Genomic DNA, 18901 nt, shown 5'->3' with positions numbered 1-18901 from the left:
TCTACTGAAAAAATTCATAGAGACACATGGTGGCGCTGCAGGATAAGATGAAAAGAGTGCTTCTACAACACTGTGGGCTCCATTATTCACGGGAACAGAGAACATCCAACCCACTGAAAAGAGAGATATTAAGGAGCTTCACCTACAGACCTGCTGGAGGTTTATATACTCTCTAGAAGTTTCCAACTAAAAAAAGAATCAGAGCCTCAGCTTGCAAAATTAGAGCTGAACTTAAATTTTTCCACAAAAGAGGTTTCTTGAAGAAACCATGGAGATCAGAGGGGCACTCGTTCTGCGGAAAAGGCAAGTTCTGATTATCTTTGTTTTACTGGGATTGTCTCAGGCAGGTCCTGAGTCTGTGCGCTATTCTGTGGCAGAGGAAACAGAAATTGGCTCTCTTGTGGCCAATCTGGCAAGGGATCTGGGGCTTGGGGTTGAGGAGCTCTCTTCGCGGGAGGCGCGGGTAGTGTGTGATGATAATGAAAAGCATTTGCACCTCGATTTGCTGACCGGGGATTTGCTCGTAAATGAGAAACTGGACCGGGAAGAGCTGTGTGACTCCACGGAGCCCTGTGTGCTGCATTTTCAGATGGTACTGGAAAACCCTTTACAGTTTTTTCGGGCTGAGCTGCATATCAAAGATATAAATGATCACTCGCCTACATTTCTTGACAAGGAAATAGTTATTAAAATATCAGAGAGTACCACTATTGGAACCACATTCCTAATGGAGAGTGCCCAAGATTTGGATGTAGGAAGCAACAGTCTCCAAAACTACACAGTTAGCCCGAATTCTCACTTCTACATTAAAATTCAAGACAGTGATGATGGAAAGATATAACTAGTCCTGAACTAGTCCTGAAAGACTGAACTAGTCCTGCACAGAGCGTTGGACCATGAGGAGGAGCCTGAGCTCACATTAACACTCATAGCACTGGATGGTGGATCCCCGCCCAGGTCTGGGACAACTTTGGTCCTCATCAAGGTCTTGGACATCAATGACAATGCCCCAGAGTTTCCTCAGAAGCTCTACGAGGTGCAGGTCCTGGAGGACACACCTGTTGGCTCTTGGATTATCACCATCTCTGCTAAGGATTTGGATGCAGGAAACTATGGGAAAATATCTTACACATTTTTTCATGCATCAGAAGATATTCGTAAAACATTTGAAATCAATCCACTATCTGGGGAAGTTCATTTGCGATCACACTTGGATTTTGAAGTAACACAGTCATACATTATAAATATTCAGGCAACAGATGGTGGGGGTCTTTCGGAAGAATGCACTCTTCTGGTTAAAGTAATAGATATAAATGACAATCCACCAGAAGTGACCATGTCATCAATTACAAAGATAATTCCAGAGAACGCCTCAGAGACCCTTGTGGCTCTTTTTAGTGTCCGAGACCAAGACGCTGGGGAAAATGGGGGGGTCGTTTGCTCTATTCAAGATGACCTCCCATTTTTTCTGAAACGAACCTTCAAGAACTTTTTCACTCTAGTTGCAGAAAAAGCACTGGACAGAGAGGAAAGAGCCGAGTACAACATCACCATCACCGTCACTGACATGGGAACCCCCAGGCTGAAAACCGAGCACAACATAACCGTGCTGGTGGCCGACGTCAACGACAACGCCCCCGCCTTCACCCAGACCTCCTACACCCTGACCGTCCGCGAGAACAACAGCCCCGCCCTGCACATCGGCACCGTCCGCGCCACAGACAGAGACGCGGGCGCCAACGCCCAGGTCACCTACTCGCTGCTGCCGCCCCTCGACCCGCACGTGCCCCTGGCCTCCCTGGTGTCCATCAACCCGGACAACGGCCACCTGTTCGCCCTGAGGTCCCTGGACTACGAGGCCCTGCGGGCGTTCGAGTTCCGCGTGGGCGCCGCCGACCGCGGCTCGCCCGCGCTCAGCAGCCAGGCGCTGGTGCGCGTGCTCGTGGAGGACGACAACGACAACGCGCCCTTCGTGCTGTACCCGCTGCAGAACGCCTCGGCGCCCTGCACCGAGCTGGTGCCCAGGGCGGCCGAGGCGGGCTACCTGGTGACCAAGGTGGTGGCGGTGGACGGCGACTCGGGCCAGAACGCCTGGCTGTCGTACCAGCTGCTCAAGGCCACGGAGCCCGGGCTCTTCGGCGTGTGGGTGCACAACGGCGAGGTGCGCACGGCCCGGCTGCTGAGCGAGCGCGACGCGGCCAAGCACAGGCTGGTGGTGCTGGTCAAGGACAACGGCGAGCCGCCGCTCTCGGCCAGCGTCACGCTGCACCTGCTGCTGGTGGACGGCTTCTCGCAGCCCTACCTGCCGGCCCCGGAGGCGGAAGCGGCGGACGCGGCCCCGGCCGCCCCGCTCACCGTCTACCTGGTGGTGGCCTTGGCGTCGGTGTCGTCGCTCTTCCTCTTCTCGGTGCTGGTGTTCGTCGCGGTGCGGCTGTGCAGGAGGGGCGGGGTGGCCTCGGTGGGTCGCTGCTCGGTGCCCGAGGGCCCCTTTCCGGGCCACCTGGTGGACGTCAGCGGCACGGGGACCCTGTCCCAGAGCTACCAGTACGAGGTGTGTCTCATGGGAGGTACTGGGACGAATGAGTTTAAATTTCTGAAGCCGATTATCCCTAATCTTCCAGTCCAAGACACCGGTAGGCATATAGGGGAAAATGAGAACTTTAGGAATAGCTTTGGATTCAACATTCAATAAAATAATTTACTTTAAACTTCTAATCTTTTGTCATTCTTGGCAAACTGTGGATCCATTTTGCCAATCTGTAATAGATTTTACCTTGGACGGTAGTTGCATGCATTATCATTTCTCATGTTCTCCTCACAGTTGCTTTAAAAATCTTTATTTGTGGCTATAATGACATGGAAGAATAATCTGTGTTCTGCTTTTTCATACATTTGGTCAAAATGTCATAGTAATGGAGTTATTGCTAATTTTTTGTTCTGATAATGGCATTGTTATGCAAGACGATGTTATTATTTGGAGGTGCAAACTCAAGTATTAAGAGCAAATGCCACAATGTATGTAATTTACTTCTAGACATTTCATCAAAGCATAGATACAGCAAAAATTAAAAGTGCTGTTGAAGCTGGGTGGAAAGTATATTGGATTTTACTGCACTATTCCCTTTGAAAATTTTCATCACAAAGGGTAAAAGTGCCACCTCTCCAGTATTCAGTAGTAGGGTATCTTATTTGTTTGTTTTTTGTTATATAGTGTTTTTCAAGAATTCACTTTATGACAAGATAAAAGTGACCACACTGAAAATTATTGATTTCTTAAGTAATTTTCCTTTTTTTTTTACTGTTGTCGTTGATGCTGTTTGGGGGGAGGAGTCTTATAATGTTCCGGGATTTTACGTTGCTATTTTGTTTTCTTTCAATATACCACATTTGCTGGTTTAAATTTGTATTATTTTATATTGTTCATTATGTAACTCATATGTTCATGGTATCATCTTGAGTAAATACTCCTCCACCAGAAGAGTACAGATAAAAACTTCTTAAGAAATTAAAATGAAAATTCAAACTGGTAGAGAAATAAATTAGGTTCACTTTTCTATTGATTTTTAAAAGTATATATAAAAACATCCTTAATACTTTGTGGCCTCTCTCAGATGTTCACAAAGAAGGAATGGGTCTATATTAATGGTTTATAGATGTCTCATGGTGTTCCAAATTATAATGTCTCCAATCTATAAGTGTACAGTTCAGTGGACACTTTGGTAACTAGAATGTAGTGTGGATATAGAGCTACTGTGCATATACATTTCTGTGATTTCTCTCATAAAATTAAATATTATAGACTAGATGATGTAGTAAAATGCAATTTTGTTTGACATTGTGAAATGGGTAAAATAAATTCCAGTTTTCTTAGGAATTTTTTTCTTTGCTTCATGCAGTTTTTACTGGTCTTATTTTGTGTTGCAACAGATATTTACTAGTTGTGAGAATTTTATTAAATAGATATTTAAGCAGTACAATCCTGAAAAAGAATGTTTGGGCCCTCTTTATCTCTCAGAGTCATAAGAAGCAAAGCTTATGCTTCTTATGCATAAGAGTAAGAGTAGATAACAAAATATCCTATTTGAATGATACAGAAACAGACTTGTACACTACCAGATAGAATGGAATTCAAGGTCAGATATTTTATATAAGAAAATTTGGTGATGATTGAAGAGGTGTCAAAATCACCTGGGGTGGGGGGGAAGAGACTGATTACTTAGCAATGTTATTGGGAAAACTGGCTCACTATATAAAGAAACAAAATCCTTATCTCATGTGATATAAAAATAAACTTCATGTGGATCTAAGAGGTGAATTTGAAATATTTAACTGGAAAAAATGTAACAAGTCCAAGTAAAAATATCTTTATGACCTTATTATTGATTTCAATTTCTTAAACAAGGTTTTAAAAGTACAAACAATAAGGATAAAAATTGACAAATATTACTACCTCAAAACTAGAGGATAGCCCAGACAAGCTAGCAGATGACAGACAGGGAGAAGCTACTTGCAGCATTTTCACTGAGAAGGATTAATATTTAGATAATTCAGATAAGTTTTACAGATAGCAAAAGTCAGAAAGTCGGGAGAGCCAACAAAATATTTTTAAAAGGACAAAAGGGAAAGGAAATTCAAAAGAGGGGAAAACAGAAAGTCTGAGAAGAACGTGAAGTGATACTCAACCTCATTAGTTGCTGATACACATGATAAAATAGCAGTTTATACCCACAGCATTAGTAAAGATGACAAATTTCCATCAAGTGGAACCATAGGAAATTGCATATACACCCCCTTTTGAAGGAGTTTCAATAGTATTTAATGAAATTTAGTATGTACATACTTTATGATCCAGCAATTCTACTTTGGGGCATATAAGCCAGAAAATTCTTACACAGCTTTACAAAATGAAGTGCATGCTAACGTTCATCTTGGGAAAGCAAAGAATAGGAGTCTATCTACATATCCATCAGTAAAGCAATTGATAAATAAAATGTGGAACATGTTTGTGAAGGATTATTATGCCACTGCACTCAAAAGGAGTGAACTAGGTGTACAACCACATGAATAAATTCCAAATGTTTCAAAAGGAAGAAAGAGCCTGAGATTTATTGTACGTACCATATATATCCATATAATACATAATATCTTAAACTTATAGAAATATACAAATATATAAACATTGGAAGAAGAGAAGAAGGAACAAATGTAGGAAAGAAGATGCGTGTTTCTACATAGGAGTGCAGACAGAAGTGTGAGCTATACCAATGTCAATGATAAGACATTGTTTAAATTGATTGCAGCATTATAGAGTTGATTTAGTATTGATCAGATGAAGTTGGTTTAAAAAAAACACATTATTTCTCTATCCTCTCAATAAGATCAATTTCCCATACTCCATGAAAGCTAAAAATTTGCTTGTCATTTTAAGACATAACAATATCCTTGAGAATTTACCTTTTTAATAAGGGTGGTATACATTATGTACACCAACACTTCCACTGAAAAAAAATAGCTAATAAAACACTAATATATTGTCAGGTCACAGTTAATGTTTAAAGGTAACTCAGAGAGAGAAAATCAGCCCCAAGTCCACTTTTTTCCTTGGGAACAATTGGAATTCTGGGATATGTGAACCTCTATTTTGATGGTGTATACGGGGGAGGAAATCAAAGCCTGACAAACTGAGAAGCTGATAGAAGAACCTCACTTTAATAAATATGGAATCCTAAGAATGACACCTTTATGGCAGTATTAAACTGGAAATGGATGAGCCCTTGTATGCAATTTCAGCCTTGAACTTGAGTTTTAGCGTTGAACTTGATTTAAGGTGGTCATTGACAAATAGTGCTCCCAGATCCTCATAGAACCAAATGCAGACCTTCTACGAAAGAAGGTTTATTCATCTTAATCCTAGAACTATTCATATAAATAATTTTTATGTTCTTAACTTGAATATAAAGATAACTGCACGCACAAGGAAACATGACACCATGAGTGAGGGCCAGCAGAAAACATAAAACACTTGCAAACACACATAAACTTGCAAACACTTCAAATATTTTGATTATCAGAAACAGTCTACAAGAAGCTAACAACTTTCACTGAAATAAAAGTTACACCTGAAAATGTACAGGGAACAAGAAACAATAAAATGTGAAAGATTAAGAAAGAACCAAATAGAGCTCCTAGAACTGAAAAATATGATAATCAAAATTTTAAACTGAATAAAAGATTTAATAGAAAACTAGATGCAGTGAAATAAAGAATTTGTGGAGTGAAAGATAGGTCAGACTATAACTTACCCCACATATAGCTCAGAGTGTTAATAAGGTGGAAAATATGGAGGAGGTGGTTAGAAATGCAGAACAGAGTAAAAAAGTTTAACATATATTTAACCAGAATTTCAGGAGAGATGAGAAAGAATAATGGCTGGGAATTGTCCAGAATTGATGAAAACCTTAATGCACAGATTCAATACACCCAAATAAACCTAACAGGATAAATGAAAGATAACCATACCTGGAAACATCATTGTGAAATTTCAGAAAGACAAGACAAATTTCAAAAGACTTTTCTTTTTAAAGAAAAGTCATAGGAAAAAGACATTTTATCTTTAAACACATGACAGACTGAAAGCTATGTTCCATGTTGACAATTTCTCAACAGTATTAATGGAAACTAAAAGAAAGATACCTTCCAAGTGCTGAAAGAAATCAGTAAACCTTCCTGCCTAAATAGTCTCTGCATATGAGTCATCAAATGAGAGAATCAAATCAACTGGATGTCAGTTGGTTTTAAATTAATCAAGATCATGGGAAAGAAGTGGTATAAAGCTATTTTTCAAATATAACTTTACAGTTTTACTCTGTCCCTCCCTTGCCACAGTTCTGAGTCCAGGAGTTTGACCTACTCTGTTTCTAGCCTTCTTCATCCCTGGTGATATCTAATTCTACCCTAATCTAGTAGATCTATATGACCATGGCCAATTTCTGAAAATGGTAGTCTTTTAGAGCTGCACTTCTGAAATCACAAATTCAAACGTACTTCTCTTAATCTACAACTTACATTCTTTCTCAAAGGGCTTCAATCACCACTCATACCAATAAATCCCACATTTGTCTCTGCAGCCCAAACCTCTTTCCTCAACTTAATTTATATAATGTAAGATCATTTATGTAACAATTTATATGGATACTCTATGGACACCTCAAACTCAACGTGTTTTAAATTAAAACTTTCGGGCTTCCCTGGTGGCGCAGTGGTTGAGAGTCCGCCTGCCGATGCAGGGGACACGGGTTTGTGCCCTGGTCCAGGAAGATCCCACGTGCCGCGGAGTGGCTGGGCCTGTGAGCCATGGCCGCTGAGCCTGCGCGTCCGGAGCCTGTGCTCCACAACGGGAGAGGCCACAACAGTGAGAGGCCCGCATACCGCAAAAAAAAAAAAAAAAAAAAAAAAAGCAGTAAATTAAAACTTTCTATTCCTCAAAACTAAATGTCTTCTCCAGCTCTAAACATGTTCCTCTTTTCTCCTCTTCCTGTGTTTACTCTATCAGTTAATAGCACTAACACTCTCCCAGTTCCCTAAGCCTGAAAAAAAGTACATTGACTTTTACTCCTTCTTATTCTACTCTGTGTCTAATCACCATATCCTGTATATTTTATCTTTATCATTCTAATACAACTCTATAACTGCATTTCTAGGTGACAGCAATATTATCTCTTACCTGTATTAATGGAACAACTTCTAATCCATCCCTTGCCTCTAGTCTTAACTCCTCTGTGATTTATCTTCAACTCTGAAACAGGATGATCTTCTTGAAAAATAAGAACACGGTCATGTCACTTTTCTATTTAAAACACTTTAATAATCTTGCATTTCTATTGATGTAGATTCCTAATGATTTGGCATGGCTTACAAAATACTTGCTGATCTTTCCAATCTCAACTCTCACCATTTCTCTCCTCTTACTCTATGGCTCAGCCATACTGATCCTAGTTCAGTTCTTCCAAAATACTTCTTTCATTTTTGGATTTGCACAATCATGTTTTTAGTTTGCTGGAAATTTTACCCCACATCCAATTTTTGTTTGGATTACTCAAACTCGTTTTTCATGTATCAAATTAGAATAAACTTTTTCTGGAAAAGTCTTTCCTCTACTTCAAATTCTGGTTAGATGACCCTCATCTATGCTCTTATATTAGCATGAACTTTTGCTATCATGGCATTCATTATGCTCTATTTTAAATGTGTGACCACTTTTCTGCCTCCATCTTTCAGGACAGAAACTATGTTTGTCTGTTTACCACTCTATCCCTAACACAAAGTGTATGCTCAATAAATATTTGCTGAAAAAATTAATGAATGGATGATAATATATTTAGAATTATGTCTCTGGAAGTCCTGGGTCTACAAAACAGAATTCAGTTCCACAACTAAACTGGGTTCTAGTTTGTTCAACTTTTTAAAAATGTTAACAGAAACTGGATATGTCTTACATTATTCACTATTGTTGAGCACTTACTTTTGACTACACTTATGGAGTATCCCTAAATAAACAGTACCATTTACTCAGCCTGAAATGTACAGCCTCCCCAAAACAATTATTTGTACATACCAGTTCAGTTTTAAATACATGACATTATCTTTATTGTCTTTTCAAAGCACATTTGCTGATATCTAAAGAAGACTAAAATCTTTGGTTCCCGTTTCCAATTTTCCTGGGAACCTCTTGCTCACTAAGTCAATTACATTAAAAAGTCATCTTAACTATTTTTAGTTGTTTAGGTTGTTTAGTTGTGTTGTCTTCACAGAGATAGCATAACTTATTTGAGGTTGGGACTATATCTTAATTATGCTTTTTATAGCCACCACAGCTCTAGAGATTGTGGTTTATTGTGTTAAAGACTGAATAGTAACAGCATCACAAGAACAAAACTGAGAAAAGAAAATAGGAATATAGGAGAAAGTATAATTCAGAGTCATCAACAAACACGCAAGATAAATTAATATTTTGTCTCAAACTTATTTGGCTTTGTTTAAAACCTGAGACTCCTCAGAGTCGCGTGGTGGCGCTGCAGGATAAGATGGGGAAATTTTTGTACTATCAGATGCTCTGGTTACTGTGAACCACTGGAACTGAGAGCTCCAGAGAAGCAGTGGTGATAAAAAGAGGCTTTCAAGAGAAAGCTAGGGAGCCAACAACGCCCTCGCCACCGAATTGCAAGTCTATAGATTCTCAATGGTCCAGGCTAATAGCTGAGAGGAGCAGTTTGAGACTGAATTGAAATATTTCCGCGGAAAGACGTTTGGCTAGGGAGCCAGGGAGCCATGGAGCCGGGAGAAGGAAGCCCTCAGCAGATAAGGCAAGCGCTGCTTTTCTTTGTTTTCCTGGGAGGGTCTTTGGTGTATTCAGAGACCTGGCGCTATTCTGTGGCAGAGGAAATGGAGATCGGCTCTTTTATAGGCAACGTGGTGAAAGACATAGGTTTGGGCGTGGAAGACCTGGCTGCGCGGGGGGCCAGAGTCATCTTTGATGACTATAAACCATACTTGCAGTTGGATCGGCAGACTGGCAACTTGATCTTAAATGAGAAACTGGACCGGGAGGCGCTTTGCGATCTCACCGAGCCATGCATATTAAATTTCCAGATATTAGTTGAAAATCCTTTGCAATTTTTTCGAGCTGAGCTTAGGGTCAAAGACATAAATGATCACACTCCCACGTTTCTAGACAAACATATACTTCTGAAAATCTCAGAAAGTACTACTCCAGGAACCTCATTCCAAATGGATAGCGCTCAGGACTTGGATGTAGGAAAGAATGCTGTTCAAACCTACACACTAAGCCCCAATCCTCATTTCCACCTTAAACTGCAAGACAGTGAGGAGGGTAGAAAATACGCAGAGCTGTTGCTGGACCAACCTCTGGATCGAGAAAAGGAGCCTGAACTTAGATTAACACTAACAGCCCTGGATGGTGGGTCTCCGCCCAGGTCTGCAACTGCACTGGTGTGTGTGTTGGTCTCAGATATCAATGACAATGCCCCAGAGTTTGAGACGTCCGTCTATGAGGTTTTGGTACCAGAAAACAGCCCTCTGGACTCCTTGGTCGTCAAGGTGTCTGCTACAGATTTAGATGCAGGAATAAATGGAGAACTATCTTATTCATTTTCCCACGTCTCCAGAGACATACGGAAAACATTTGAAATCCATCCCATTTCTGGCGAAGTCCGTTTAAAAGCACTTCTGGATTTCGAGTTAATTAAGTCTTATACAATAAATATTCAGGCCATTGACGGTGGGAGCCTTTCAGGAAAATCGGCAATTTTAGTTAGTGTTGTAGATGTGAATGACAACCCACCAGAAATAGTCATCACATCTCTTACCAGCCCCATACCGGAAAATTCGTCACCTGAAATGGTAGTCGCTGTCTTTAGCCTACGAGACCAAGACTCTGGGGACAACGGGAGGATGGTTTGCTCAATTCAGGACAATCTCCCCTTTCTCTTGAAGCCTACCTTCAAAAATTTCTACACCCTGGTAACAGAGAGCCCTCTGGACAGAGAGAGCAGAGCCCAGTACAACATCACCATCACCGTCACAGATATGGGAACCCCCAGGCTGAAAACCGAGCACAACATAACCGTGCTGGTGGCCGACGTCAACGACAACGCCCCCGCCTTCACCCAGACCTCCTACACCCTGTCCGTCCGCGAGAACAACAGCCCCGCCCTGCACATCGGCACCGTCCGCGCCACAGACAGAGACGCGGGCGCCAACGCCCAGGTCACCTACTCGCTGCTGCCGCCCCTCGACCCGCACGTGCCCCTGGCCTCCCTGGTGTCCATCAACCCGGACAACGGCCACCTGTTCGCCCTGAGGTCCCTGGACTACGAGGCCCTAAGAGCGTTCGAGTTCCGCGTGGGCGCCGCCGACCACGGCTCGCCCGCGCTCAGCAGCCAGGCGCTGGTGCGCGTGCTCGTGGCGGACGACAACGACAACGCGCCCTTCGTGCTGTACCCGCTGCAGAACGCCTCGGCGCCCTGCACCGAGCTGGTGCCCAAGGCGGCCGAGGCGGGCTACCTGGTGACCAAGGTGGTGGCGGTGGACGGCGACTCGGGCCAGAACGCCTGGCTGTCGTACCAGCTGCTCAAGGCCACGGAGCCCGGGCTCTTCGGAGTGTGGGCGCACAACGGCGAGGTGCGCACGGTCCGGCTGCTGAGCGAGCGCGACGCGGCCAAGCACAGGCTGGTGGTGCTGGTCAAGGACAACGGCGAGCCGCCGCTCTCGGCCAGCGTCACGCTGCACGTGCTGCTGGTGGACGGCTTCTCGCAGCCCTACCTGCCGGTCCCGGAAGCGGAAGCGGCGGACGCGGCCCCGGCCGCCCCGCTCACCGTCTACCTGGTGGTGGCCTTGGTGTCGGTGTCGTCGCTCTTCCTCTTCTCGGTGCTGGTGTTCATCGCAGTGCGGCTGTGCAGGAGGAGCGGGGCGGCCTCGGTGGGTCGCTGCTCGGTGCCCGAGGGCCACTTTCCGGGCCACCTGGTGGACGTCAGCGGCACGGGGACCTTGTCCCGGAGCTACCAGTACGAGGTGTGTCTGAAGCGGGGCTCTGGGACCAGCGAGTTCAAGTTTCTGAAGTCTGTTGCCTCCAATCATCAGGAGTCTGTAAATGATGTAGAGGAAAACTCAAACTTTATAAATGGTTTTGGATTCAATTAGGAATTTTTTGGTTTTTCAGAGCATTCGGGATGAAAGTTAGTTTTCTCTAAATATACTGTTTCCATCAGCTTTTTGGCCGTATAGAATTTCTTGATTTTTTTTTCTGATTTCATTTTGCTAGTTAAGGAGATTAGAAATTTTATTTGAGAATATACTCATACTTACTATTATTTCTATTTTGATTGAGACAAAGAACTTTCAATTTTACTTCATTACTGAAAAGTCATGAATATTTGTTAGTTTTTCAACTTTTCATCATCAAGCACTATTGATTTGAAGATGACCCCAAACCCATTCTCTGATTGTTGTCCAGAAATTTTTTCTAAATTTTTGATGTTGTGGTTACTTAGGAGATGAGCATGATACAAATATAATGAATTATTAGTAAATCTTCTGTTTAATCTGATGCCTCCTTGTCTTAAACTTTTAAATGTAGAAATATCTGAAAAATGGCATGTTTTTGTTTCACAGTACTATTAAATGGAAAAGACTACAATTTATCCTATAGTTAACGGTGTTTTCTCTTTTTTTATCAACATGCAGTATATAATATATGAGCAGTATTGAAAGATTATTAGGTTATTTTAGGATATTTAAATAATAGATTCCTTTTGTGGTGTCTGTCTAGCCCACCCCATCTTTTTCTGGAAACTTCTCTCTTCAGTAAAAATGTACTGTTGCAGCCATGTTTATTTTATATGACCCATCTCCCTCTGTGATTTCAAACAACAAGACAAGGTGGTAGACATTACTGATCCAAGCTGACCCAATCTCATTATCTATGCTTTAAAAAATGACTTTAGAAACTGGTTATAGTATCTCTGTTAGAAACTTAACAAGAAAGTGATACCATGTTGGCTAAATACATGAAAGAAGCACAGAAAGCCAATCTACTTAGAGACAAAAAGGAAGGAGATGCCTCACTGTGGATTTTCCAATCGCTCCCAAATGTGCTTTCTCTCTTGAGCTTTTGGAAATATGAAATTTTAAAATAAATTTCCCTCTAAATAAGATAGCTAAGTGGATTTGTTCTCTTATCAAAAGCACTTTTAGATATGCTTGCATGGATAGGACCTTACTATTAATTTGAGATGTTAAAATTGTGGTTTTCATATTAATGTAATATTTAGGATCAAAAGGTTGTGGAATATTAGTAGTCTGTAAGGGACAAGAACAAGCGTTTGTTAGAATATACAATTTTGAGAATAATTGATGGATATATCCAAACTGTACAGTCTTTGGAGTGTTTAATAGAAATTAGAAATTCTTAGAAAATTCTACAAGTTTTTGAATATCATTAGTGTCGTAACAGCTTTACTGCAAAATAACACTGATAATGTAAAATGTGTTCTAAGAGATGTATGCCTTATTTGTAGGCTCATTATAGCCTTGTTATTATGTTCTTTCTTTTTTATAATATATTCCTTTGCTTAGGGGAACCACGGTATTTTGTCATACAGTGAAAAAACATTTTAGATCATTTTGAATTATTTCAAATTACTATTCAAAGGAGCATAGAAAAAAAGTCACTTGAGAACATGCTGTCTTGTTTATTTAGCTCATACAATGAACTAGGATGTTAGCAAAACAGGGTGCTTCTACATTAGGAGGAGAATCCATCTATCAGAATTGTAAAATTAATTTATTCATTGATCTATTTAACAAATATTTGTTGAGTATCTACTAGGTGCCAGGAACTATTGTAGATGTTGATGGATGTAGAAGTGAACAAAACAAAGTTCTTAAACTCAAGGGTGACACAGAAAAGAAACAATTAAATGTGTACATATATGCTGTATAAGATGGTGACCAATGCTAGGGAGAAAAAGCAGGAGGAGATATGGGAAGTGCCTTCATATGCATTTTTCCACAGTTTGAAAGTTTCATAAAATCATAAAATCTCTGACCTTATGTAGAAAGGGTATTATAAATTGGAATGAACTAATAGCTTTTTCCTTGATGTGATTCAACCAATGGAAACCACAATTCTGGCATATAGGGTGCCTAGAATTTGAAAGGAAATCTAGAGGAATTCAAACTTTTTGCTGGAGAACTTTAAGAAATCACATAGGTATGTACTGTTATTTTTACAAGATGACTGATCACTTTTCAGTCTTCTTTCACTTCTCAGTTCTCCTCAGAATACCCCACCCAGACGACAGGTTCTAGAAGATAGGGACAATGTCTGGATTGCTTACTGATGTATTTCAGAGCCTAGTACATAGATATCAGTCACACTCCTTTGAATGAAGGAATGAATAGTTATAATTGCATGGTTTTCTGATTACATCATCTCCCCCAAACCATTTCCAAACTCCCAATAGCCATCTAGATTATTATATACAGAGAGAATTAAATTGCAGCAATTCTTTTCGAAGACAACGCATGATGGCGCTGCAGGCTAAGACGTCAAAAAAAAAAAAAAAAAAAAAAGACCAGGAAATGCGACGAATTCTACCTCAGATCTCCAGCGGAAGAGAAAAACCTGTAAGCAAAGCTCAGCACCAAAAACTCCCGGGAATGCTGCTCGCCGACATTTCTGGACAGGTTACCCACTGGGAGATCCACCACTGTCTCAGTCCCATTTCTACCTAAGATAGAGCTGGCCCCTGTTCCTGGAAAGGCGTTTGTGGGAGTAAAGATGGAGGCCGGAGGGGAGCGCTTTCCTAAACAAAGGCAAGTCCTGATTCTCTTTCTCTTGCTGGGAGTGGCTCTGGCAGGCTGGGAATCCCGTCGCTATTTCGTGATGGAGGAAACTGAGAGCGGCTCCTTTGTGGCCAATCTTGCTAAGGACCTGGGGCTGGGAGTGGGGGAGCTAGCTGCGCGAGAAGCCCGGGTGGTCTCCGAGGACAACGAACCCTGGTTGCAGCTTGATCTACAGACTGGGGAGTTGATATTAAGTGAGAAACTGGACCGGGAGGAGATGTGCGGCCCCACAGATCCATGTGTAATGCATTTCCAAGTGTTACTGAAAAAACCACTGGGAGTATTTCGAGCTGAGCTACTGGTGAGAGACATAAACGATCATTCTCCTGAGTTTCCTGAAAGAGAAATGACGCTGAAAATCCTAGAGACTAGCCCTCCTGGGACCGTGTTTCCTCTGAAAACAGCCCAGGATTTGGACGTGGGCAACAACAACATCCAAAACTACAATATCAGTCACAACTCTTACTTCCATGTTTCCACCCGAAACTGGGGGGACGGCAGGAAATACCCAGAGCTGGTGCTGGACAAAGAGCTGGATCGAGAAGAGCAGGCCGAGCTCAGATTAACCCTCACAGCGCTGGATGGCGGCTCTCCGCCCAGGTCTGGCACCACCCAAGTCCGAATCTCGGTCTTGGACGTTAATGACAACGCCCCTGAGTTTGCACAGACGCACTACCAGGTGCAGGTCCCAGAGAACAGCCCTGTAGGCACCCTAGTTGTCACGGTCTCAGCTAGGGATTTGGACACTGGAACAAACGGAGAGATATCATATTCCCTTTTTTATAGTTCTCAAGAGATAAGCACAACTTTTGAGCTAAGCAGCATTTCAGGAGAAGTTCGACTAATTAAAAAACTAGATTTTGAGACAATATCCTCATATGAGCTGTATATAGATGCGTCTGATGGTGGGGGGCTTTCTGGAAAATGCTCTGTCTCCATTGAGGTGATGGATGTTAACGATAACTCCCCAGAACTAACTATTTCATCACTTACCAGCCCCATTCCTGAAAATTCCCCCGAGACAGAAGTGGCCCTGTTTAGGATTCGAGACCGAGACTCAGGGGACAACGGAAGGGTGACTTGCTCCATCCAGGATGATCTCCCCTTCCTCCTGAAACCATCTGCGGAGAATTTCTACACCCTAGTAACAAATGGGGCGCTGGACAGAGAGAGTAAAGCCCAATATAATATCACCATCACCGTCACAGATATGGGGACACCGAGACTGGAAACCCAGCACAACATAACCGTGCTGGTGGCCGACGTCAACGACAACGCCCCCGCCTTCACCCAGACCTCCTACACCCTGTCCGTCCGCGAGAACAACAACCCCGCCCTGCACATCGGCAGCGTCCGCGCCACAGACAGAGACGCGGGCGCCAACGCCCAGGTCACCTACTCGCTGCTGCCGCCCCTCGACCCGCACGTGCCCCTGGCCTCCCTGGTGTCCATCAACCCGGACAACGGCCACCTGTTCGCCCTGAGGTCCCTGGACTACGAGGCCCTAAGAGCGTTCGAGTTCCGCGTGGGCGCCGCCGACCGCGGCTCGCCCCCGCTCAGCAGCCAGGCGCTGGTGCGCGTGCTCGTGGCGGACGACAACGACAACGCGCCCTTCGTGCTGTACCCGCTGCAGAACGCCTCGGCGCCCTGCACCGAGCTGGTGCCCAGGGCGGCCGAGGCGGGCTACCTGGTGACCAAGGTGGTGGCGGTGGACGGCGACTCGGGCCAGAACGCCTGGCTGTCGTACCAGCTGCTCAAGGCCACGGAGCCCGGGCTCTTCGGCGTGTGGGCGCACAACGGCGAGGTGCGCACGGTCCGGCTGCTGAGCGAGCGCGACGCGGCCAAGCACAGGCTGGTGGTGCTGGTCAAGGACAACGGCGAGCCGCCGCTGTCAGCAAGCGTCACGCTGCACCTGCTGCTGGTGGACGGCTTCTCGCAGCCCTACCTGCCGGTCCCGGAAGCGGAAGCGGCGGACGCGGCCCCGGCCGCCCCGCTCACCGTCTACCTGGTGGTCGCCTTGGCATCAGTGTCGTCGCTCTTCCTCTTCTCGGTGCTGGTGTTCGTCGCGGTGCGGCTGTGCAGGAGGAGCGGGGCGGCCTCGGTGGGTCGCTGCTCCGTGCCCGAGGGCCCCTTTCCGGGCCACCTGGTGGACGTCAGCGGCACGGGGACCCTGTCCCATAGCTACCAGTACGAGGTGTGTCTGACGGGAGGTTCTGGGAGTAATGAGTTCAAGTTCTTGAAGCCTGTCTTCCCCAATATTCTAGAATCGGATCTTGGGAGGAAGTCAGAAAGAAGTTCAACCTTCCAGAATAGTTAAGTATCTGAAACTTCCCCACTGCGAACATTAGTTTTGTCTCCTACACCTTTCCCTTTTTTGACCTAGTAGTAATCTTTAATGCTTCTTGTTTTTCTTCTTTTCTAGTTTTTCTAATACTACTCATTGTTTTGTTGGTCTGTTTGTCCTATAATTATTTTTACAATTATTGTTAGTAAAAATTTTATATCAGGAAATTTCATATTTCTGATTAAACTTTTAGTACTTATTTCTAAATGATAATATGAAAGCCTCAGAATAAAAGTAATTCTAAGTTTAAAAGTACATTTCTCACTATATGACACTACATAAAAATGTCTGATCCCTTTTTATCATACTTCATTTTTTAATTACTGGAAGTTTTTAAAGTTTTTATTATTTACACAGTTAGACTTGTCTATAACCCTTCTTCTGTTTGGAGTGGAATCAATTTATATTTACTTATGTCCAATTTCTTCCAAGCTTTGTTTGGATTTTTGTTTTACCAATAGGCAGCAACATGTATAATTTCATGCTATTTATTTAGAAAATCACACTTGTAATCATTAGACTTTCACTCTGAAATATTGCATATGTTATCTCATGCACGTATATATTTATCGTCTATTCTTTCTCATCTAAATTAATGTTGAAAATATTTGTAAGTTCTTCCTTATATCTAACTGAAGTTGTGATCCTGTTAAAGAGTTTACTGATACCAGGTTGACTATGTTTAAGGAGTTCTTTAGACATGACCAAGTAATGCATTGCCTGCAATTGTCCCTTGCTGTTGGAGACTAATTCTCAAGTGAGCTCCAAATTCTGCCTAGAGGAGCTTTTGATGACACAGCATTCCAATATCTGCTTGCCTTTGGATGACGACATTGTTCTGGTTAATAGGGAATTTGAAAGAAAATGCATTGTAGAACTAATATTACTTAAGCAAAGAAAACTTAGTAAAGGATATGTTGGTGAGGGAGTTGAATGATTTGAAGAAATAATCAGCTCTGTTGTCAGGACTCCTCTATCTCCAGGAGCCTCATAAGTGGATACTATAGAATGGTGTGGTTGGCAGAGTAATGGCCCCCTAAAGATATCCACATCCTAATCCCTGGAACCTGTGAATATTCTGTGTTGTATTGCAGAAGGAAATTAAGGTTCAGAGGAATTAAGGTTGCTAGTCAGTTAGTCTTAAAATAGGGAGAATATCTAGATGATCTGGATGGGCCTGATTCAGTCAGTTGAAAGGCCTTAGAGCAGAGCTGAGTCTTCCCTGAGATGAAGAAATTCTGACTGTGGGCAGCAGCTTCTCATGCCCCAGACTTCCAGCCTGCTCTTTCTAATTGCCTGCTCTACAGATTTTGGACTTGCCTAGCCAGCTCACCCAACCAAGTAAGTCACTTCCTTGCAATAAACTCTTAATATATATCTCCTGCTGGTTCTGTTTCTCTGGTTGAACCCTGACTGATACAGATTTTGGTACCTGGAAGTGGAGTGCTGCTGTAACAAATAACTAAAAATATGGAAATTGCTTTGGAATTGAGCGGCAGGCATAGGCTGGAAGAATTTTGAAGCGCATGATGGAAAAAGCCTAGATTGCTTTGGACAGACTGTTAGTTTAAATACAGATGTTAATAACTCTGCTAGCAAAGACTCAGAGGGAAGTAAGGAGTATAGTGGAGAAAACATATATTGCCTTATAGATTACCTAAATCAAAACCTTAGGAGACTTGGTAGTAATATGGATGTTACTTGGTAGTAATATGGTAGTAATATGGGTGTTCCCTGGTGGCACAGTGGTTAAGACTCCGCCTGCCAATGCAGGGGACAGGGGTTTGAGCCCTGGTCCAGAAAGATCCTACATGCTGCAGAGCAACTAAGCCCGTGTGCCACAACTACTGAGCCTGCGCTCTAGAGCCCGCGAGCCACAACTACTGAAGCCTGCGCGCCTAGAGCCCATGCTCTGCAACAAGAGAAGCCACTGCAGCGAGAAGCCCATGCACTCTGTGCACCACAACGAAGAGTAGTCTCTGCTCGCCGTAACTAGAGAAAGCCCCGGCACAGCAACAAAGACCCAACACAGCCAAAAACAAATAAATAAACAATTTTTTAAAGTTTAAAATCACTGCTGATCAGGGCTCAGAAAGAAACGAGGAAAATGTTATTGGAAACTGGAGGAAATAG

The 18901-nt window shown here is 43.1% G+C and overlaps 3 protein-coding genes across 3 annotated transcripts; all 3 read left to right on the top strand.

Moving 5' to 3' along the window:
• Positions 1 to 268: 268 nt before the first annotated feature.
• On the top strand, positions 269 to 2692 carry LOC307051392 (protocadherin beta-14-like; the record flags this gene model as incomplete). The annotated part of the gene is given in 3 exon segments (XM_079701707.1): positions 269 to 836; positions 839 to 864; positions 866 to 2692. Coding segments are annotated over 3 exon segments (2421 nt in total).
• A 6635-nt stretch (positions 2693 to 9327) lies between these two features.
• LOC307051397 (protocadherin beta-18-like) lies at positions 9328 to 11718 on the top strand (the record flags this gene model as incomplete). The annotated part of the gene is made up of 1 exon (XM_079701714.1): positions 9328 to 11718. The coding sequence occupies one exon, from the start codon at positions 9328 to 9330 to the stop codon at positions 11716 to 11718; it is 2391 nt and encodes a 796-aa protein (XP_079557840.1).
• Positions 11719 to 14103: 2385 nt separating this feature from the next.
• Positions 14104 to 16741, top strand: LOC307051383 (protocadherin beta-15-like; the record flags this gene model as incomplete). Its single annotated transcript, XM_079701698.1, has 1 exon — positions 14104 to 16741. Exon 1 carries the CDS (start codon positions 14360 to 14362, stop codon positions 16739 to 16741), a length of 2382 nt encoding a protein of 793 aa, XP_079557824.1. The 5' UTR covers positions 14104 to 14359.
• Positions 16742 to 18901: the final 2160 nt, after the last annotated feature.

Source organism: Hyperoodon ampullatus (assembly GCF_949752795.1).
Source record: "Hyperoodon ampullatus genome assembly, chromosome: 4".
Taxonomy (NCBI): domain Eukaryota; kingdom Metazoa; phylum Chordata; class Mammalia; order Artiodactyla; family Ziphiidae; genus Hyperoodon; species Hyperoodon ampullatus.
Note: the sequence above shows the minus strand (reverse complement) of the source record. Positions and strands in the feature narration are given on the sequence as shown.